Source organism: Moschus berezovskii, chromosome 11, assembly GCF_049115385.1.
Source record: "Moschus berezovskii isolate FMDL1 chromosome 11, NW_MosBer_1.0, whole genome shotgun sequence".
Classification (NCBI taxonomy): Eukaryota; Metazoa; Chordata; class Mammalia; order Artiodactyla; family Moschidae; genus Moschus; species Moschus berezovskii.
Genome location: NC_142470.1, coordinates 33393844 through 33416861, shown reverse-complemented (window position 1 = coordinate 33416861; position 23018 = coordinate 33393844). Strand labels below are relative to the sequence as shown.

General features: G+C 37.1%; 1 protein-coding gene and 1 non-coding gene across 2 annotated transcripts in view; one reads left to right on the top strand and one right to left on the bottom strand.

Annotated features, from left to right (window-relative positions):
* ASXL2 (ASXL transcriptional regulator 2) overlaps positions 1-23018 on the top strand; it is a 103500-nt gene that overhangs the window by 20021 nt on the left and 60461 nt on the right. The window contains exon 2 of the mRNA XM_055400931.2: positions 19567-19649. Coding sequence (XP_055256906.2) covers positions 19567-19649 — 83 coding nt within the window. The remainder of the gene's footprint in view (positions 1-19566; positions 19650-23018) is intronic.
* Positions 17022-17146, bottom strand: LOC129540137 (U11 spliceosomal RNA). The gene has a single exon (XR_008682595.1). It is a non-coding gene; the product is annotated as a U11 spliceosomal RNA (small nuclear RNA).

Here is a 23018-nt window from a genome sequence, read left to right as displayed (position 1 = left end):
TCATTTTATATGATGTGGTCTATTTGGTAAGATTTTTTTCTCATATTGCTCTGGGTTTTGTGTCATTCTTTGGAAAGCATACTTAACAAAAGCAGAATCCATAAAAGACAAGATTTTACCACATAAAAATGAGAAAACCTTTCTGGATCAGAATACTACTTGCACATGATAGAAAATATGGGGAGGGTAAAAAGGAAAAAAAGATTACCCACAGTCTAGTGGCAGTTACCATTGATATTTCAGCTTAATTTTTTTCCAGTTTTTTCCTCTACTTAACCTTGTTTTCACTCCAGCACTCTTGCCTGAAAATCCTACGGACGGAGGAGCCTGGTAGGCTGTAGTCCATGGGGTCGCTAAGAGTTTGACACGACTGAGCGACTTCACTTTCATGTTTCACTTTCATGCATTGGAGAAGGAAATGGCAACCCACTCCAGTGTTCTTGCCTGGAGAATCCCAGGGACAGTGGAGCCTGGTGGGCTGCCGTCTATGGGGTCGCACAGAATCGGACACGACTGAAGTGACTTAGCAGCAGAAACCTTGTTTCAGTTTGTGGAGAGTCATTGGTTTGTAACTTGGTCACTGACCTTGCGGGGATAACACTCTACTCATTGATTGTGGAGGAATGGAGATCCGCCTCTTATTTCTTGCTTGAACTCTAGCATAGTTCACTAGACCTCCTGTTGACTAGTAAGGAGTTATTAAAGGCAGAAGCTAGAGCAGGGAGTGTTGGTGTTAGAAGGTCATTATGGTGAGAGTCAGACATCTGTTTATATAAAAGTGACTACAAGTTACAATTTTTTTCCCTTCTATTGTGCAACTTTCTCTTTTCATAGTACCTACAGGTTTTTTTTCTTTTACCCTGTGCAAAGGCAGAAAAAGGGTATTTTAATCCTTTGAACCAGAGATTTATCTGTTTATTTTGTTTTGTGTTTTTTTTTTTTTTTTTTGCGATACCTGGTGGCTTGCGGGATCTTAGTTTTCTGACCAGGGATTGAACCTGGGCTCTGGTAGTGAAAGCACCAAGTTCTTGCTGTTGAACCGCCAGGGAATTTTATTATTTTAGTTTTTCTAACGTATGGTATTATTGCATAACAGTAAGAAAATGTTTGAACACTTTGTGCAAACTAAGTCACTTCAGTTGTGTCCAACTGTTTGCAACCCTTTGGATTGTAGCCCGCCAGGGTCTCTGTCCATGGAATTCTCCAGGCAGTACTGGAGTGGGTTGCCATTTCCTCCTCCAGAGAGATCTTCCCAACCCAGAGACCAAACCTGATTCTTCTACATTGGCAGATGAGTTCTTTACCACTAGCGCCACCTGGGAAACCCTGATCTCTTTATGGTTTTTGTAATTACTGAGGTTTCCTAATAAGCGATTTTTCTAACACTTTCATTAATGATTGGGAGAAAAAGAACTTTTGAAGAGTTTGATATATCTTTGAAATCACCCTTACTGGCTTTATTATTCATATACTTCTATTTCTGTCTTATAATCATAAATGAGAGCTGTAGTAGATGGAAGGTTGGGATAAGAGATGCACCCTAACTTTAATTAGAATCTATGATTGCTATCCCAATTCCTTTTTTTAGTGAGTGTTTTAATTTAGTCCACTTCATTTTATTGGACTTTTTTTTGAAGGATGGCCTAACAACCCTAGAATTTGAACTTACTTTTTAGCTGAGATACAGAGTCCTTTTACTGAAATTCTTCTGTGATAGTAACACATTATATTTGCAGAGTGATACTACCCGCATTGGTTTCCTCCTCCTGTTCCTTCTCCTTTGTTGGCTGAACCCTGTATGAAATCTTGTTCCTCCAATGTGGACAAGAGTTGGGCATATTAGAAATATACACAAAGGAAAATTATACTTCTTGAGCTGATAGAAGTGTTTTAAGGAAATGTCTCAATATGCAGGTCCTTTAATTTTTTTGTTAGGGGTTCATTATTTTTTTGAACTGTGGACACTTTTAACTAATTTCCCCTTTTTTTCCCCCTTGATTATATGGCTAGCAGTGTACCTTGTGGAAAGTTTAAAAATAAAAGTGTAAAGAGACATATTCTTAGTTGTTTCAGGGTCAAAGTTCCCCTTTGGAATTGAATGAAAGCTGTGGTTCTTCTCTCTAGAAAAAGATATAGACACTAAATACTATACAAAACTCCAAAGGAGTTCATGCAGTCCTGAAGCCAGCTTTTGTTCTGTGGGCCTAGACTGTAAATTAATAACTCTGGTCTAAGATAATACCATCAACGTTTTGACATTAGCTGAAATCTTATGTTGTAACCAGTTTGCTTGTGGTTTTTTATATCATAAGCATTTCCTAATCATCAAAACTCTGGTTAAAGAAATCTTTGATGGTGGCATACCATTGTTTTCAATGTAGAAATAATTTATTGATTTCCTCCCTGGTGGCTCAGTCAGTAAAGAGCCTGCCTGCATTACAGGAGACCTGGGTTCAATCTCTGGGATAGGAAGATCCCCTGGAGGAGGAAATGGCAACCCACTCCAGTATTCTTGCCTGGAGAATTTCATGGATGGAGGAGTCTGGTGGGCTACAGTCAGGGATCACAAAGAATCGGACATGACTGAGTGACTAACACTTTCACTGTGTTTCAAGTATTGTCTAATTGGAGGGCCGTAAAGTCCTGGAGAAGACTCTTGAGAGTCCCTTGGACTGCAAGGAGATCCAACCAGTCCATTCTAAAGGAGATCAATCCTGGGTGTTCATTGGAAGGACTGATGCTAAAGCTGAAACTGCAATACTTTGGCCACCTCATGTGATGAGTTGACTCACTGGAAAAGACTTTGATGCTGGGAAGGATTGGGGGCCGGAGGAAAACGGGACGACAGAGAATGAGATGGCTGGATGGCATCACCGACTCGATGGACATGAGTTTGAGTGAACTCCGGGAGTTGGTGATGGACAGGGAAGCCTGGCGTGCTGTGATTCATGGGGTTGCAAAGAGTTGGTCACAACTGAGCAACTGAACTGAACTGAAAGATAAAACGGCTTGTGGTTTCTGCTTTGCTCTTGAACTAAAGATCTCTTTATGAGGAGAGTTAAATTGATTTCCTTTATTATCTTAATGTTGGAAATTAAGACGGTTTATTTTTACCATTGTTACAGATAGTACTACAGGGATCATCTTTGTGCCCAGCTCTCCTGTATATTTCTGTTATGTTGCTTTTGTAATTGTTAGAAGAAAAGTTCCTGGGTAAGAGGATGTCAGTCTTTGGAAGGCCCTTAAAGTTACATGTTCACTAAATTGCTTTCCAGAAAGGTATGTCAGTTTACTTTCTCAGGTATGTAGCGTGTTGGTGCCTTTCTTACTTAACCCTTGAAGGATTGAATATTACCAGTTTTGGACATTTTTGCTGTTAGATGACAGGTAAACTTTCAGACATAGAAAGGAGTAAGGAAATGGCAACCCACTCCAGTGTTCTTGCCTGGAGAATCCCAGGGACGGGGGAGCCTGGTGGGCTTCCGTCTGTGGGGTCACACAGAGTCGGACATGACTGAAGTGACTTAGCAGCAGCAGCAGCAGCAGGGAAGTTATGTCAGGTACAGAGAGCGGCAGTGTGAGAGGAGGGGCGTCGGCACTGTGAGTGCTGCAGGACATTGGAAGACTCTGTTGCAGTTTATTTCTTACACAGCTAGCACTCCATATTAAACCCACTCTTGTTACCAGTTTCTCAAGAAGGAGGCTGACGGCAGTCTTTAAAAATGACTTAATACAGGGTGGTTAACAGACTAAACTGTAGTCTGTGTGACAGGAGCAGGTTCTAAGACCATATATTCATTTCCCTCCAATTCCATCTATTCTGGATTTCTTTCACCCTTGGCCAGACTTCAGCTGATCTGAGATCCTTGCCTGGTAGTGTGACCCAGACTATCGTTCCTGAAGGAGCTGAGCCCCTGTTCGCCTTTCTCTTATCATGCCTTTGCCTTATGCTGCTGTTGCCTGTTATTACCACCCTTGTAAGCGTTGAAAACCACCTAACTAGTAATGTTAGTTACCCTAACATTATAACTCCTTTTTTTTTTGCCTCCTAGTCCATCAGCATGAGAGCCCAAAGTGATTGACAGTTGTTAACTTCAGATTCAAAATCCTCTGATTAAAAATGTTGCCCCATGGGAATAAAGATATCTGATTTTAGCAGAGCCGCGTGCTGTGGTTCATGGGGTCACACAGAGTTGGACACAACTGAGCAACTGAACTGAAAGTTACCAGGAGTCTACTCCATTTCTCCTGCAACTTTAGGCTCTGCTAAAATCAGAGATCTTTATTCCCATGGGGCAACATTTTTAATCAGAGGACTTAGAATCTGAACTTAACAACTGTCAATCATGCTGGGAGGGATTGGGGGCGGAAGGAGAAGGGGACGACAGAGAATGGGATGGCTGGATGGCATCACCGATTCTATGGACATGAGTTTGAGTGAAATCCGGGAGTTGGTGATGGACAGGGAGGCCTGGTGTGCTGTGATTCATGGGGTCACAAAGAGTCGATCACGACTGAGCGACTGAACTGAACTGAACTGAAAGTTTCAGGAATGGGAAACAGGTGTTTTTTTTTTTTTGCTCACTAGGGTTCTAGGAACAATCCTATTTCTGTTCATACCACTAGATTGTACTTTCAGGATGCACTTACTGCAGTGTATTCTAAAAGGCTTACTACTTCTTGATCACATAGCATATGTGATATCAGTGCTCAGCGCCCACGGTTAAGTTTTCTTCATTGTAAGCAGGAGTCATGTGGTCTGAGTAGTCTTACACCCCATGTTGTTAAAACTAGGCAGTTTTGGATAATGGTGCTGGCTGAGGCACGGAAGGCAGGGAGGGCAGACATATCAGAATCATTGTCAGTGCCAGTGAGGGCAAATTGCTGCCTTTTGAGGGTGGAGGATGCCCAGTGTTGTCCAGTTGCCATCCAGTGCTTACCTCATCTCTTTGAGTGGTTGTATCAAATTGGAAGCTCAGGGTTTGCCTTTGCTGATGACTAGTTTTGGATACCCAGCAGCAGCAGAAGCTAAGCTATGTCACTTTTGAGAGAAGAAGGCTATACTGACTCCCCAGCAGTTGTTTGGAATGGCTAACTCTGGTAAGAATGCTTACTCCCCTGCTCTTCTGAACTGGACTGCTGTGCTGCTTTTTGGGCTCTGTTGGGGTAAGAGAAGTTCCTGAGGCGGAGAAGTGGAGAGACTCATGGAACCTTGAGATAGGCCACTATCAGCATGAAGTGGAATGTACAGTCAGTGTTAAGTGGGAACTGCCTACAGCAAATGAGGCTGAGTTTATCTGTGGGCTGAGGAGATGTGATACAGGGCAGCAGTTGTTTCTGCTGGATACTAATGCAAAAGAAGGGAAGCAATTAACCTAGTCCATCATTAGGAGACTGGTTAAATAAATTGTGGTATATCCACACAATGGAATATAATGCATCTGTAAAGAAAAAAGCTTTCTATATACCATAAGGACCTTCAAGATATATTAAATGAAAAAGGCCATGTATTGAATATTGTATATAACTTGCTGCCTTTTGTTTGTAAAAGTGAGAAAATAAAATTTTTTTTTGTTTATGGTTGCTTTGATTCTAGTAAGTATCTGAGGAGGAGGGGATGGGTGAGAGTGGGAGGGAGATGGGACATGGGGGAGGAGCTAGGAAAGAATGGGAAAGAAAGGAAGATTGAAAAAAAAAAAAGAAAGGAAGATGAGAGATGAAACATTTTCCTTAATGCTTGTTTAAAAAAATGTTACCTGGCTTTTGTTTGTTTTGTAAGTGAAACCTCTTACAAATGATGAAATATTTATTATTAGTTTGAATTTTATTTTCCATGTAACTTTATAAATGAAAACTTCTCATGGCCTTTGAACTAATCAAATTAAATATTAATTTCATAGAACATATTAAATATTCCCATGCCTGGCAACTTGTCACTCAGTTCTCAGCTTAAATGTTGGGTGGTCATTGAGCCTGACTACTCAGCTCTCTCTCTTCCCATTAAAATTGTCTCATTAAACTCTTTGCCTTGTTTTTTTTTATTGCACTTAACTACTGTCTGAAATTTAAAAAAAAATTTATTGTGCTTGTCACTTTCATTTTGTTCATTGTATTTATCACTGCTGCTGCTGCTGCTAAGTCACTTCAGTCGTGTCCAACTCTGTGTGACCCCATAGACAGAAGCCCACCAGGCTCCCCCGTCCCTGGGATTCTCCAGGCAAGAACACTGGAGTGGGTTGCCATTTCCTTCTCCAATGTGTGAAAGTGAAAAGTGAAAGTGAAGTCTCTCAGTCATGTCCGACCCTTAGCGACCCCACGGACTGCAGCCTACCAGGCTCCTCCATCCATGGGATTTTCTAGGCAAGAGTACTGGAGTGGCTTGCCATATCACTATCTGAAAAAAATTTTTTTTGCTTACGTATTTATTGTGTGTTTCTACCATTAGAATACTAACTTCTGGGGACTTCCTGGTGGCCCAGTGGTTAAAACTCCATGCTTCCAATACTGGGCATGGGTTTGATCCCTGGTCAGGGAACTAAAGTTCCTGTATGCCACATGACCAACCCCCCCCCCCGCCCCCCCCAATAAAAAAAACGAAATACTAACTTCCTTAAAAGCAAGGACTTGCTGTATATTGTCCAACATTTTTTGGCATCCCATTTTTATTTTTGTTTGTATATACATGGATGTGATATCTTTTCCCCTAAAGATTTATTTACTTATCAAGCAGGGAACTTGCATCCTTTCTTCTCACTTGCCCTGCCTGCCATCCCCAACCCTGTTTATTGGGTATCACTTCACTGCCTCTTGTTTTAATGATTTTAGGTATTAAAACAGTCTCATTTTCAGGTATGAGTAAGTTGAGTTCTCTGGTTACTTGTGTAACCATCACCCTAATCAAGGTATAAAATATTTCTGTTCATTTCCCTTTGTGGATTTGACAAAGCTTGTTAGTTGATACTTAAGTGTTTTATTATTTTGTAGTTTACTTTGCATTTGAATTACTGCATAATTTTTATAGGATGAGTTAATGTTCTTTACCTTTGTTTCCATAGTTCTTTATAGATGTTATCAGTGTTTGTTCTCTTGTATTGTAAATACCCATCTCTCTCTTCCCCTCTTCAGTCTCTACCCTAACTGTGAACTATAGGGCTTGTTTCTTACTCATCGTTATATCTCCAGTTTTTGGCACTTAAGAAGCACTTAGTAAATGTTTGTTAAGAGTTAATTTTAGGAGTAGTGTGGATGTATAACTGATTGGGAGACTGTATAGCTTAATGCTTAAGAGCAAGGAAACTTGTCTTCCATCGCTTGTTAGCTTATGTGACCTTGAGCAGGTTACTTATTTTCTCTGTCTCAGTTTTCACATCTGAAAAAAATGCCATAATGGCTGTCTACCTCATAGATTTGCTGTAAAGATTAAGTGAGCTAATCTTAATCAGTACCTAGCATTCAAATGCTAGATTAGTATTAACTGTTAATTCTTCAAAGTTTTGGGAGAATTAGGTGTTGAGTTTTATTTTTCTTTTTGCTTGAACCAGGAAGTGTGCATAACATTTTTGAATAATAAGAAGAATCTAAGCCAGAATATCAGAATGACTTGATAGAGCTGTTCACAATTGAGGGACCTTTTAGCTAAGGCTGTGCCCCTTCTTATAAAGCCAGCTTCTGTAATCTCTGGATATCCATAGCTACTATTCTATGTAGATATGTATTTAAATATCTCAGCCCATTCTTTTCATACTGTTCATGGTTGGATGAACATACTGAGGTGGTTGGATGGCATCATCAACTCATTGAACATGAGTTTGAGTAAATTACCGGAGATGGTGAAGGACAGGGAAGCTTGCTGTGCTGCAGTCCATGGGGTCTCAGAGAGTTGGACATGACTGAACAGCAGCAGCCCATTCTTCCATTCAAGTTTCTGCTCCTGAATCTACAAACGTATTTGCTTTTGCACTCACCTTTCATCATTCTTTTTTGTTAAAAACAAACAAAAAACCCCACCTTTTTATTTTTATCTAAAGCCAGTCTTGTCACCTTTGTTCCTAATTCCAACAGTCAACCATCACATATTTTAGTCCTGTCCTGTGATAGGCACTAAGAGGTACTAGATGAACAAGACAGGTAGTCGCAGCCCTTGTGAAGCCTAAACCAGTGGGCAAGACAGATGATTTAAGATGCAATTATAATAAATACAGTGTGATAAACACTGCAGGTGTGTATGGAGTTCTGCTGTAGGATCATAAATATTTTTGGAAGCTATGGGAGGATGAAAATGTCCAAGGAGAGTAGAAATTGGGGACAGGAAGAGAATTTTGAGAAAGATCAACTTTGTGGAGAATGAAAAGTTGCTAGTGGAGAGATAAGAGGGAAGCAAGGAGAGTCTGGTGTCACAGAAGCTGAACAGACGAGTGCATCTCAGGACAGAGTGATCAACAGATACTGCTCAGCAGGCAGGTAAGATGTTTGTCTCTATTGGTTATTCCTTCTGCTTTAATTCCATGTTTCCATATTATCTGTTCAGCTCATGAACTCATAGTGTTTGTAGAGTGAGTTTGGTAGGTGAGGAATACTGCATCCTCTGACTTCGTTTCTGAGTGTCACATTGTAAGTAGCACAGGTTTGGAAAAAGGGAAATTTGTCAAACTCTCTGAAGCTATTTGCCTTTCAAATTGGCATGGGAAGAGTTGGTATGGCTAAGAATGCCTCTGTTTCCTTTTATCCTGTTCAGTGGAACTTGTTTAGGTCCATTTGACAAAACAGTTATTCCTTGATTCCATGTTTTCCTTCACTGTTTTAAGAAGAGTTGCTACTCCTGGACCTCCCATTCAGTGCTAACCCTCATCAAGCTTGATTTCTTCCCTCGTGATTAAATGGAATCTGAACTTGTAAAGCTAAGAACTTGTTGCTAAATACGGAAGACTTTGAAGTTGCTGTCTCAACCTCTAGGGGGTTTCTGACATTGCGGATCACTTTATCCTTTTTAAAATGCTTCTGTTTTTTCTGAGGCAATGTATTCCTCTGTATTCCTTCCTATTTCTTTGGCTACTCCTTTGTTTATTTGCTGATTTTTCTTCTCTGACCCTTTAACTTTGGCATATTTGTTCCCTAGCGTAGACTCTTACCACTTCTCATTCTGCATGTTTCCTGGGGGACTTCATTCACTACTGTGACATTAAAGCTTTTGGACAGTGAATAAGCCATAGGGTGCTGATGTAAATCTGTAAAGATTAAAATTTTTTATATGTATATTTTAAATATAAAGTAAAATTTTCTAGATTACACAAAATTCAGGCTCTACATATCTTTTCCTATTTGTAATGAACTCAGAAATGCAGCAGTAATTGAAATACTGCTTTTAATTAGGTGAGAATCAAACCCAAATTTAGGACCTATTTATATTATCCTTGAATACTGAAAACTATAAATTTTATATTCTTGTATTAGCTGGATGTGAGAATCTGCAAGTAAAGAAGTAGATGTACTAAGTACGCTTTAAAAAACAGATTTATTTTATACTTTAATTCTATGTAGTGTTGATTGTAATTCTTCTCAACAGTTACTCAGTTTGTTATAAAAGTTTCTAAAAATTGTAAGTTCATGAACAATTCCAATGGAATGGTTTTTTGTTTGATAAACACTGCCCTCCTGTGGTTAAAGTAAACTAAATGTTTTGTGAAACAAGCAGTCTTTCCAATTAAAATTAATTCGTGGTAAAATAATAGTAATAGCTCTACAGTAACAGTATTGTAGTGATAGTGTAATGGAATATGGTATTTTTCTAACAAATAGATGTGGGCGTTTTATTTTCCTCTTCGTCTCTCCCATTTGGGTTTCTCTAGTGTGTCTGTACATTTTTCTGTTTATGTACATTCTCTTATTAAAAAGTAAGGGAATTAAAAGAGTTAAATGCAAATGGAAAGATTGAAAAATATTAAGCTCATTGAAGGGAGAATAAACATAGATGTGCTAAAAGAAATCAAAAGAAAAGACTAATGAGCTATAATATGTGAAACCAACAAAAGCCTCCATGGAAAAACAACAGTAATGAAAAGATGAAGAATAAACTGGAAAATATTTGCAGTAAATGTGACAATAGAAGTTTTAATATATTTAATATGAAAATGAGAGCTCATACAAATGGCATATACATGAGGGATAGTGGTTATGAATAACCAGTTTACAGGTTAAATGAGAAAATATAGTAATTAAAGTGTAAAATATATTAAAATTCATAATGGCATTACATAAAATTGTATTCATAATGTTCCTAATGGTATGTCAAAGAAAAAAGCCACACTCACTAGTCATCTTTGGCATATACTAGAAAAACTAGCTGATTATTCTGATAATAAATAGAAGGATAGATTCAAACAATTATCCTACTTTTTTCTATATGAATTGTCCTCCTGATTCATCTTCACATCTCAGAAAAGAGACCATAGCTATCCTGTGTGTTCTCCTGTGTGTGTGGCGGGGGTGGCGTGGAGGGGGAAGAGTAAACAACACTGTGATGTTCTTTTGGTAAAATAAAATCTGTATCTGTGCAACCCTCTAGGTAATTCTGATTTTCAGGAAATACATTCAGAGTATGATACAGTTAGCAAAATACAGAATGTGGGAAATTATAGTTTTCTTGTGTTTTTTTTTTCTTCAGTAAATAAATTGGAAGATAAAAAGGGAGAAATCCATAGATTAAAAGAGACTTTTAAGATATGTGTTAACAAAATGTGATATGTATGGGTCTTCTTTGTGTACTGGTTTGAACAAACTGTCAAAAAAACATAGTTTTCTCTTCCCCATGAAAATTGAGGACATTGTCTAAATAATTTGATAATTATGGAACTGTAGTTACATTCTGAGGAGTAAAGTGGTATTTTTATTTTAAAAATAGTCCTTATCCTTTTTAAGAGATCTATAATAAGTATTTATGGATGAAATGTTGAGATTTGTTTCAGGATAATACACTTTGTGTGCTTCCCACCTACACACAAGGATCCACCTGCAATGCAGGAGACCCTGGTTTGATTCCTGGGTTGGGAACATCCTTTGGAGAAGGGATAGGCTACCCCCTCCAGTATTTTGGGGCGTGGCTGCAGGTATGGATGAAACAAAATAAGCCATGTGTTGACAATTGTTGATTGTAGTGTTCTCTCTGAATTTGTGTATGTTTTAAAATGGTCATACTTAAAAGTTAATGAAGTGAAGTGCATGCATGCTTAGTCGTGTCCAACTTTGCAACCCCCATGGACTGTAGCCCACCAGGCTCCTTTGTCCATGGAATTTTCCAGGCAAGAATACTGGAGTGGTGCCATTTTCCTACTCCAGAGGATCTTCCCAACCCAAGGGTGGAACCTGCATCTCTTGTGTGTCTTATGCACTGGCAAGCAGATTCTTCACCAACAGTGCCACCTGGGAAGCCCCCCAACTCCCCCCTCCAAAAAAAGTTAATAGAGTGCTTGTATTTAATTTATAAACATTTCTTTTTTTCCCCCAAACTATATGATTTATAGTTCTAAATATTGAGAAAATTTAGCATAAATTTCTAAATTAAGATTAATTTAAAATGCCTAGTGTGTAAAGGTATTGGTCATAAATTTTTATTTTTTTAGAAGAAAGTAAACATCTCTTAAGCAGTTTTAACTAATTGGCTTCCTCTATTTTATTTCATTAAAAAACAGTACACCTAGAAAATCAGTGAAAATAATTTTCATTAAGAAAGAACACAGACTGTATGACACAGGGAACCCAAAGCTGGTGCTCTGTGACAACATAGAGGGGTGGGGTGGGGAGGGAGGTTGAAGAGTGAGGGGACATATGTATACTTATGGCTGATTTGTGTTGATGTATGGAAGAAACCATCACAATATTGTAAAGTAATTATCCTCCAATTAAAAATAAAATTAAAAAAAACACAGAAATTTCAGGTCTCCATTTCCAGTAGCTTAGTGTCTTGTCAGCATATTAAGTATTTATATATAAATAGTACAGTTCAACCATATTAAAGTAATTCCTTGCTCTGGATAATAAATTAGAAAATACTTTTATTATTACCATTACCATGGATAATATAAAGTTTTAAATTCTAAATAGAGTTCATTTCATTCTGATAGTGGATTAATTGTTACCTTTCAGTTAAGATTTGATATTCCAAAGAAATTTTTATTAATTTCCACTTCATAGCTCCTTGGACAGAAAGCCGCTGATTGACATGAACAGCAGGGCAACTACATCCTCCAGTTTGCTCATCACTACTTTCTGGTAGAGTTTGGATTTGGACTCTGATATTCTGCCTCATTATGATTAATTAACCAAAGTATTGTTGCATATGAGTGGGCCTTATTCTGTGATATTTTACCCTTGCTTTTCTTGCAGAATAGCTTACTATTTTGTCTTTTTATTTGAATATTTGTAATGTAAATATTAATAGAACATATAAGTGACTTTATAGGGAGTGAAGTCTTGGCATTTAACTTAATGTTGCTTCATATTTTTGTAAAGTTTAGCTCTTGCCTAATGTTTAGTGTTATTGGCAGTCTAGGGCATTGAAATAAGCCAGACAGAGAAAGACAAATATTGCATCATCTCATTTATATATGAAATACAAAAAAGTTGAACTCTTAGGAACAGAGTGTAAATGAATGGTTACCAGGGGTTGAGTGGTAGAGGAAATTGGGATATGTTGGTCAGAGGATACAAATTAGCAGTTTTAAGATAAATGCGTTCTGGGGATATAATGTTCAGCATGGTGACTATGTTTAACAATACTGTGTTATATACTTGAAATTTGCTTAGAGAGTGTATCTGAAATGTTCTCACCACACACAAAAAAAGGTACCTATGTGAGACAATGAATGTATTAAGTCAGCCTTAATGTGTGGTAATCATTTAACAATATATACATCTATCAAGTCATCAGATTGTACACCTTAACTTACACAGTGTGTTGTCAGTTATAGTTGAGTAAAGGTAGGGGAAAATCTGACTAAAGTAATAAAATTGTGTGTCTGTAGGGGTGATGTTGCTTGAGTGTATTTAGATTGGTCAGGAGTATCTCTGAAGAAGTGAAGTGAGGGAGAGAGTCCATGAATTTCTGAGGAAAAGTATTGCAAGAGGAGGGAGCAAGAACAGAGGCCCTGAATTAGGAATGAATTGGTTATGTTTGAGAAAGGGCACGAGGGTAATGTGAGAAAAATGAGATGAGAGTTTCATGTAGAATTTCCTAAAGTCTATTAGGAATTCAGATTTTGTTTTGCTTTTAATATTTTAAAAAGTGACAGAGGTTAAAAATCAGGAATATGTAATTTAAGTTTTAGGAAGATAACTGTCATGTGAATAGACGGGTGAGTCATTTAGGCTGGTATAAAAGAAATTGTGGTTTTACATTGTTGAAATTTGCTGTTTCATATTGAAATACATTCTTAAATAAATGTAGTTATGTTATACATCATTTTAATGCACATTTTTCACTTTTTTGCTAATATTATTTGCTGTTTATTTAATGTTAGACTATACAATGATGCTAAACAAAAAGCAAATTTGAGTGATTTTTTTATTTGAGTTTAAAATGAGTCATAAAGTAGTGGAGAACGACTCACAACATCAGCAATAACATTTGGCCCAGGAACTGCTAGCTAATGTACAGTGCAGAGGTGCTTCAAGAAGTTTTGCAAAGGAGATAAGAGCCTTGAAGATGAGCACAGTGGCTGGCCATTGGAAGTTAACAACAACCAGTCGAGAGCAGTCATGAAAGTGGATCCTGTGAAAACTACAGGAGAAGTTGACCATTCTACGGTCATTTGGCATTTGAAGCAAATTGGAAAGGTGAAAAAAGTTGATAAGTGAGTGCCTCATGAGCTGATTGCAAATCAGAAAAATCATTGTTTTGAAATGTTATCTTCTCTTACTGTACTCAACAAAAATGAACCATTTCTCGATTAGATTGCCATGTGTGATGAAAAGTGGATTTTATATGACAGCTGGTGACAACCAGCTCAGTTGTTAGACCGAGAAGCTCCAAAGCACTTCCCAAAGTCAAATTTTCATCATAAAAAGGTCGTGGTCACTATTTGGTGGTCTGCTGCCCATCTGATCCCCTATTAGCTTTCTGAATCCTGGTAAAACCATTACATATGAGCAGTATACTCATTAAATAGATGAGATGAACTGAAAACTGCAACGCCTGCAGCTGGCATCGGTCAACAGAAAGGGCCCATTTCTTTTCCTCAGCAATGTCCATCCTCATAACACTCAACGAATGCTTCAAAAGTTTCGAATTGGGCTATGAAGTTTTCCTCATCCAGCATTATTCACCTGACCCCTCGCCAACCGACTACCAGTTCTTCAAGCATCTTGACAACTTTTTGCAGGCAAAACGCTTCCACGACCAGCAGGAGGTAGAAAATGCTTTCCAAGAGTTCCTCGAATCCTGAAGCATGGATTTTTATGCTACAGGAATAATAAACTTACTTGTTGACAAAAATGTGTTGATTGTAATGGTTCCTAGTTTGCTTAATAAAGATGTGATTGAGCCTAGTTATAATGATTTAAAATTTGTGGCTGAAACTACAGTTACTTTTGTACCAACCTAATAGTTAGATATGGCTTTGGCGGCATATAACAGTTCCTTAAATGATTTGGAAGTTTATTTCCTCCAACTGTCTGGAGGTGTAGTTAGTCCACCATTCTTAGGGTGCGTCCTTGTCTGTATGGTTCAGAATGGCTTGTCATCTCCTTCATTTTCAAGACAGGGTTGAGGAAGGGCCGAAGAGGGATGTGTCCTTGACTTTTGAAAATGTGGGTTGTTGAAGTCACTCCGCCCCACATTGTGTTGTCCGGGACTTGCATTCCACACCTAGATTTGAGTGCATGTTTTCTTTTCATCTATAGCTATATAATATTCAATTGTGTAAATATACTAGTTTTCTTAGTATCTTTTTATTAGATAAAAAACCTTTAAACTTTTTTCTTTATTGAGTAACATAATGAATATTTTCTTATATTATCAATAATTTAAAGTTGAATGTTGAATAAAGTTGAATTTGTACACTGGATTATGTGTACATATCCATTTCATGGTGGTGGTTTATTATTGCCATGCTTTTGCTGTCCTAAGTAGCAGGGAAAAAAACCATGGAAATGTGACTTTTTTTTTTGCATTTGATCGTTAGTGAAATCAAGCATCCTTTGTTGTTTCTTCGATAAATTTTTATTATAGGATATTGAATGTGTACATAAAAGTCTAAATAATCAATATTTTTGTACCATCTTACAGTTTCTATAATTATTGACTTATAGCCTGCCTTGCAATACTTAATCTCTATCTAAATTTCCTCTTTATAACTTTGAAGCAAATCTCCAACATCATATAATTTTATCTGTAAGTATTTCAGTATTCAGTTGCTACTTTATGTTTTCTATTCAGTTGTTCTAATTCTTTTATGAGCTATCTATGTCCGTGATGTATTTTTCTCCATTTTTAGTAACTTTATACGATTTTAGTGTATAGATAGTAAATACGGGTCCAGTTTTCTGTTACTGGCCTTAAGTTGGGTAGAGGTAGTAAGTTAAATTTTGGGCATGTTAATTTTGAGATGAAACATACAAGGTTGATGTTTAAAAGCAGTTATAAACAGACTGTGCTGCTTCTTTTCATTTATCAAAATGGGAGTGATTGATGAAGTCTTGGGAATGGATGATTTTATTCAGGGAGAGTTGGAGTAAAAAGGGAAAGCTCTAAAATGATGCATGTAAAATGTTTAAGGGGTGGCCATAGAAAAGGACTGGAGAAAGAAATGGCAGCCCACTCCAGTATTCTTGCCTGGGAAATGTCTTGGACAGAGAAGCCTGGTCCATAGAATCTCAAGTCAGACATGGCCTAGCAACTGAACAACAGCAAAAAGACTACGGAGAAACATTTTGGAAAAAAAAAGAGTCTGGAGAGAGCAGTATCTTAAGAGGGAAAGGTTAATAATATCTGATGTAGCATAGAGGTCATGGAAGATGTTGGTAAGTTTATTTGTTGGATTTTATGGTTAAGCAAATGAGGAAAGAGATAACAGACACAGGACACAGTGTGCTTGCTGTAGGCTGCAAGACAGACGTGAGTTTGAATTATGACTCCCACTTACCTTGCTGCATTTTGTTTGGAAATTTGCTTCAGTTCAGTCGTGTCCGACTCTTTGCGACCCGATGAATCACAACACGCCAGGCCTCCCTGTCCATCACCAACTCCTGGACTTCACCCAGACTCATGTGTATCAAGTCGGTGATGCCATCCAGCCATCTCATCCTCTGTCGTCTCCTTCTCCTCCTGCCCCCAATCCCTCCCAGCATCAGGGTCTTTTCCAATGAGTCAGCTCTTCACATGAGGTGGCCAAAGTATTGGAGTTTCAGCTTTAGCATCAGTCCTTCCAATGAACACCCAGGACTGATCTCCTTTAGAATGGACTGGTTGGATCTCCTTGCAGTACAAGGGACTCTTCAAGAGTCTTCTCCAGAACCACAGTTCAAAAACATCAATTCTTCGGTGCTCAGCTTTCTTCACAGTCCAACTCTCACATCCATACATGACCACTGGAAAAACCATAGCCTTGACTAGATGGACCTTTGTTGGCAAAGTAATATCTCTGCTTTTTAATATGCTGTCTAGGTTGATCATAACTTTCCTTCCAAGGAGTAAGCGTCTTTTAATTTCATGGCCGCAGTCACCATTTGCAGTGATTTTGGAGCCCCAAAAGATAAAGTCTGACACTGTTTCCCCATCTATTTCCCATGAAGTGATGGGACCAGATGCTGTGATCTTAGTTTTCTGAATGTTGAGCTTTAAGCAAACTTTTTCACTCTCCTCTTTCACTTTCATCAAGAGGCTTTTTAGTTCCTCTTCACTTTCTGCCATAAGGGTGGTGTCATCTGCATATCTAAGGTTATTGATATTTCTCCTGACAATCTTGATTCCAGCTTGTACTTCTTACAGCCCAGCGTTTCTCATGATGTACTCTGCATATAAGTTAAATTTACGGTTTGTTATCTATAGTAATGGATAACTGTCCTGAGGGTTAGTTATCCCACTTCTTGATGTCGATTCCGCACGTAGAGCAAACGAGTTGCCCTACGTGTGCCACTCACGACAGAAGCCCTTTTTTTTTTAGTTATCCCACTTCTTAAATGGGAGTAATGATGCTTCCCTTTTAAGGTTGCTGAAACATTTAACTGAGAGAATGATTAGCATTTGTTTGTGTCTTCTTTATAAATGATAGTTGCTGATATCACATCTTGATACCTTAGTGACTATCTATTTGACTTCAAGTGATATCTATTATATAAGTCTTGTATCTCTTGTTTGTGATACAATTGCTGTGCTAATTGATAACTCCTTTAATAGTATAATGTAGATTGGTTCAGTTATAGCTTTCACTTCCATCCACTAATTGCCAAGGGTTCCAGGTTAAGGATGGAAACTGATTCAGGTAAAGAGAGTTTCTGCCTAAAATTTGGATAAAAAGAAAAGGAGGAATACAAAATTGACTTATAAGAAAGCAGTTTAAAGCAAGTCTGTTAGTGGAAAATATTCATTTTCCTTTAAGAGTGTCTTAATTTCCTCTTCATTCTTAGAGGATATTTTTGCTGGACAGTTAGACCTTTTGATATTGTCCCATTGGCTCTGTTCATCCTTTTTTTGTTTTTTCCCCCTATAACTTGTCTCTCTGTCAAATTGAATAGTTTCTATTGCTCAATCTTTGGGTTCACTGCCTCTCTTCCTCACTTAAATCCATTCTGCAATTGAGCCCCTCCAGAGAATTTTGTATTTTACTTTGGATTGTATTTTTTAGTCCTTAATTTTAATTTTGTTTTATACGACACACCAGTACACACACAATGGTATAATCAACCTTACTTCTTTGCTAATACTTCTATTTTATTCCCCCAAGAATAGTCTTCTCACTTTTTTTTTCTCTCACTTCTTGCAGCATGGTTATAATAACTGCCTTAAAATCTTTACCTGAAAATTCCAGCATTTGTCATCTCAAGTTTGTTGTCTGTAGGTTGTCTTTTCCTTTGTTGAGTTACTGAGATTTTTCTTCATATGTCAAGTGATTTGGGTTTGTATATTAGGCATTTTTTTCCTTTTGTGACATTTTTGTTGCAGTAAAACTTTGATACTGTCTCATTTGAGTCCTATGGAGAATGTTGTTGGTACTTTATTTTGAGGGATTGGGGGTGCTTTTTAAGCAGGCATTTGGCCTTCTAGGTTCAGATCCCAAGTTTCGGCCTACCTTCTGTGCACTAAAATTCTAGTGTCTAGTTTTTAAAACTTTTGTTTCTATCTGTCTTGCATATGCACCACTGAGTGCTAACTTTGGGAACCTGATAGTGTGTTTAGGGTCGTGTCCACATATGCTTAGTTCTTGGGTGACCCCAGGAGTGTTTGTCGAACTTCTTGGTGTCACTTTTTGACCTCCTTTCTCTTTGCAAGTTTTCTGACACTTTCTGGCTCCTAAGAACTTTCTTCCTAGTCCTGTGGCTAAATAACTCATGTTTTCATTTCAGCGTTTTGCTGCACACTTCCACAGCTGCATCTGCCTTTGATGCCAAGCAGCAGGGTGGTAGAAAAAGGATACAGACCTTAGGAATTCCCACCACATTCATACGGTTGGAAGGAATCCACTTTCTCGAAGTTTTAGGTCCCTGTCCAGCCACTGCTGGTATCATCACTGCCGCAGCTGCTGCCTTTGAATTGCCTGGGAGAGGGGTCTGAGAGAAAGGGTAAAAACCAAGAGGATCTTACTCCCCTTTTGGGGCCCCTTTGACTGCTTTTCAGACAGAAAAAGGGAAGACTTCTCTTGAAGCCATTTCTGTCCACACTTACTGTGCAGTTCTGAGTTGGGACTGCTTTGGAGTCTGGACTGAGTGATCCTAGGGGAAATAAAATCAGGAAACTCACTGCTGGGTTAGTAGTACTTCTCGTTTTGGTTTCCTCCTCAAAACCAACTGTTTCCGTTTTCAGAGTCCTCAGATAACTAGCTGCTCCACGTACTCTGTCCAGGTTTTTAGTTTTATTCAAGAGGAGAGACGGGATAAACTTTGCTTATATCCTCTTTACCAGAACACAGATACTATTTAATTTCATTATATTGTTCATTTATTTTGGTTAAGAAATTACTGAGCATCCAAAATGTACTAGACTTTGTTTGGAAATGTAAAGGTGGATACTCTTTAAGCTATATCCAGGTAAGTCTACAGGTAGTCATGTTATGTGGGGTTGGAGGCAGAAAGTAAGCATAATTTCATATTATGCATTCATAATAATTAGTAATCTTTTTTGATTCATTTCTGCTTTGGGATTTAATGTATGGTTTGTGACTGAAGAAAAGAATGTCCTTTTTAAAGAATGTCCATTAATTTTTCATTTATTATCCCAAAATTTAAGGGATGAAAGGTCTCTAGATTTGTATGTGCTGGATGAAATTAATACATAGCTATAATAAGAATAAGAAATATAGTTTACATGTGTAATTATAAGAATGTAAGTAAATAATTTGTTATTATATACTTGTTTCTCAGGTCTTAGAAAAATATCCCAATACACCCATGAGTCATAAAGAAATTCTGCAAGTTATCCAGAGAGAAGGACTAAAAGAAATCAGGTGAGTTATTTATCTGTTATTTGTAATAATTATAATACTCGATTAGAATATTGTGTAGTATATAACAATCTTCAAAGATTATTTAGTAATAATTCCTTTATTAATTTATGATTTATTAAATTCAAATCTTTGGAGTTTTCGGTCACAGCACAGGTTAAAAAAACAAAAGTAAGTTAGAAAAAATTTCTTGTAAGATAGCTATTGCCACACCCATGCACTTTAATTCTTAGGAGGTCTAGAGCCATTTTCATCCACATCTTTTGATGTCATAAGCTTGGTCATTAGCAAATAAAAAGTACTCTAAAAAGTTCACAGAGGGGTAGATGTAGTAGATGTAGTCTAGGAAAAAATAACCTTGGCCAAAAAGAATTGTGGAAAAAATATATAAAGCAGTATATGTTTTAAGTAATAGTCTTATGTTCAAATAAAACAGCCAGGGTCAATTATTATAGGACCAAAGATAAAACACACTTTAATTTCTAAGAGCTTTATTATATTACAACAGGACATAATTGTCACTGTTCATAGTCAAGACCCTCTTTCATCAAGAAATGTTAAAGTTATGTTCAATATACTTTATATGTTAAGGCAGAAATCTTGGTGTCTACATTAAAGACATTTTCATTAAGCGAAAAAGGTTGTTGTTCTCAGTCAGGGGTGAAATTTGTATAACACCCATAGGGAAAGTGTTCAGATTTTGGGGGACTATTTTTGATTATCACCATGACTAGAAAGGAGGGAGCACTATGGTGATAACGGAAGCAGAACAAGGGTGCTAAATGTCTTTCATGCATTGTGCTGGACAGCCCTTCACAGGGAAGAATTGTTCAGCTCAGATGCCAGTGGTGTTGCTATTGAGAAATAGTGAGCTATATTGAAATATCTGTAGAGGGATTGTATATTTTTTGATGAATAGCCATTGCACGTTCGAGATTTTTTAATTCTTATTCTCTTTAACATGAAATACCAGATTTTTTAAGTTGGCTCTTTTTTAGTAATACAGTTAAAAACTTTGATATGTGGCCAAATGTCAGTAGGTTGGGGACAAATTAACTTTTCTCTGTTAAATATGAAGTAAAAGTTAGTTTATCTCTGAATAATTAATATGTCCCTAAAAAAAAGTGAACATTTGTAAATTAAACTGTTAAAATGTGTGAAGAATGAGTCTTTAAACATATTTCTTGTAAATTATTAAAAGATTAATCATTCTTAATTTATCAATGACATTATTCACAATTTTTATTTGAGTTTGGCTAGACTTATTAGATTAAGATTAAAGCATAATACTCTAATCCAAGATATTTGTATAGGCTGCAGGAGAAAATGATAGTGATTTTAGCTACTTTGAGGAACAGATTCTGCTAAGGCATTTTAATATCTTTTTTATGACACTATAAAATTTTCTAGAATAGGAATAAGCAAGAGATTTCAGTTCTTTTCATAAAATTAGACTTTTGATACACACTGAGGAAATAGACCAGGAAACCTGGTATAAAGAGATCAAACTCTTAACAATGCCCTAGGTCTAAATGACAATTGCAGGATCATCCATCTCTAACATAGTAAGGCTCTGTGGCTGTAAACATGTCATTATAATTTCTAGACAGTAGGCAGGAACAGTGAATAAGAAGGAATACTAAATAAGAACAGAAGGGGGAAAAAAGGAGGAACTTAAAAAAATGTAGCAAGATGGTAGAGTCATCAAAAATAGCTTCTGGCTTCACTTAGTGACAACTTACAAATAGCTGTTCTTGATTAGGCTATGGTGGTAATACAGTTATGTGACCACAAAGCAGTACTTTTTAAGTCACCAGTGACTTCCATTTTGTTACCTTATGGAACTTTTAGTTTTGCCTGTCTTACTGCTCAGCATTATTTAACACAGATGACTGCTATTAATACTTCCTTCTTGAAATGTTTCCTTACTTGAAGTGTCCACAGACATTCCTAATTTTCTTTCTTCCTCTGTAAACTTTTCTTCTCAGTTCTTTTGCTCATTATCTTCTCTCTAACTCAAGTGCAATTTTGTCCATTCCAGTAACTTTGCTGGTGGGGGGGGTCACTTTTGTTAGTTCCCAGTTATGTAGGGGTGGGCATTCCCACCGAGCCTTTGTACATGCTGACCCCGTTACTCAGTTAACTCTTATTTTTTTCAGGTGTCAACTTGAATATGTCTTTTTCAGAGATCTTTATCTGATTTCCTGATCTATTAATAGATCACATTTTCCATTTTTAATTTCTTAATAGTGTTCTGTGTTCTTTTTTCATAAGACTTAAGATTTGAAGTTGCATATTGTTTTGGTCTTAAAATGATGTATCTTCTCTATATCTTACATTAAGCTAGTAGCTTCATGAAGGCAAGACATTATCTCCATCCACTTGGCATTCTCCTTCCCCTCTCCCATTCTCCCCCAGGCTTGGCAGTAATAGACATTGCAAACCTACTTGTTAATGACTATATAAAGTATCAGTGATTGGAAAATCATATTCACATGTAGTTATAGTTTACCCTCTTCCTGCATGATGTGTCACATGGTAGTCTTACAATCTTTACACCTTTTAGATAGGTTATGAGATGAAATAGATACTTTGCTTATTGAAGCTGTGCTCTTTTTTACAGTTTTACTTTCATTCCTTAATCCTTAATACAAGCTTTTCCACTTTTTCCCTTTTCTGTTTTCTCTCTTCCCCCCAATTTTGAAGAATTTTGCTTAATTTTGGTTATTTCCTACTCTGTTGTTTCATTTTAAAATATATTAAAATGGAAGCTGCTCTGATGTCTGTCAGCAGATGAATGGATAAATAAAATTTGGTATATACAGTCTGTGGAATATTGTTCAGCCTTAAAGAGTGAAATTCTGATATATGCTACATAGATGAACCTTAAAAACACTGAGTATATGTATAATTGATTGACTGTACTATACATGGAAAGTAACACAACATTGTAAATCAACTATAATACAACAAAAATTTTAAAAAAGAATATGAATATATATGTATGCATTTTAAAAAACACATGGTGAGTGAAATAAGCAGACAGAAAAAGACAAATATTGTACAGTTCTTCTTACGTGAGATACCTAGAATAGGCAAACTCATAGAGACAGGAGATGGCATAGAGGTTACCAGCAGCTGAGAGTAGGGAGAATAGGACTTACTGTTTAATTGGTACAGAGTTTCTCTCTGGAATGATGAAAAAGTTCTAGAAATGGATAGTGGTAATGGTTGCACAACATTGCAAATCTGCTTAATGCCACTGAATAATACACTTAAAATGGTTAAAATGGTAACTTGTATATTACGTATATATTTTGCCATAACCAGTCAACAAAAAGAAGTATTAAAAATGAAGTGATTGGCTCCTGG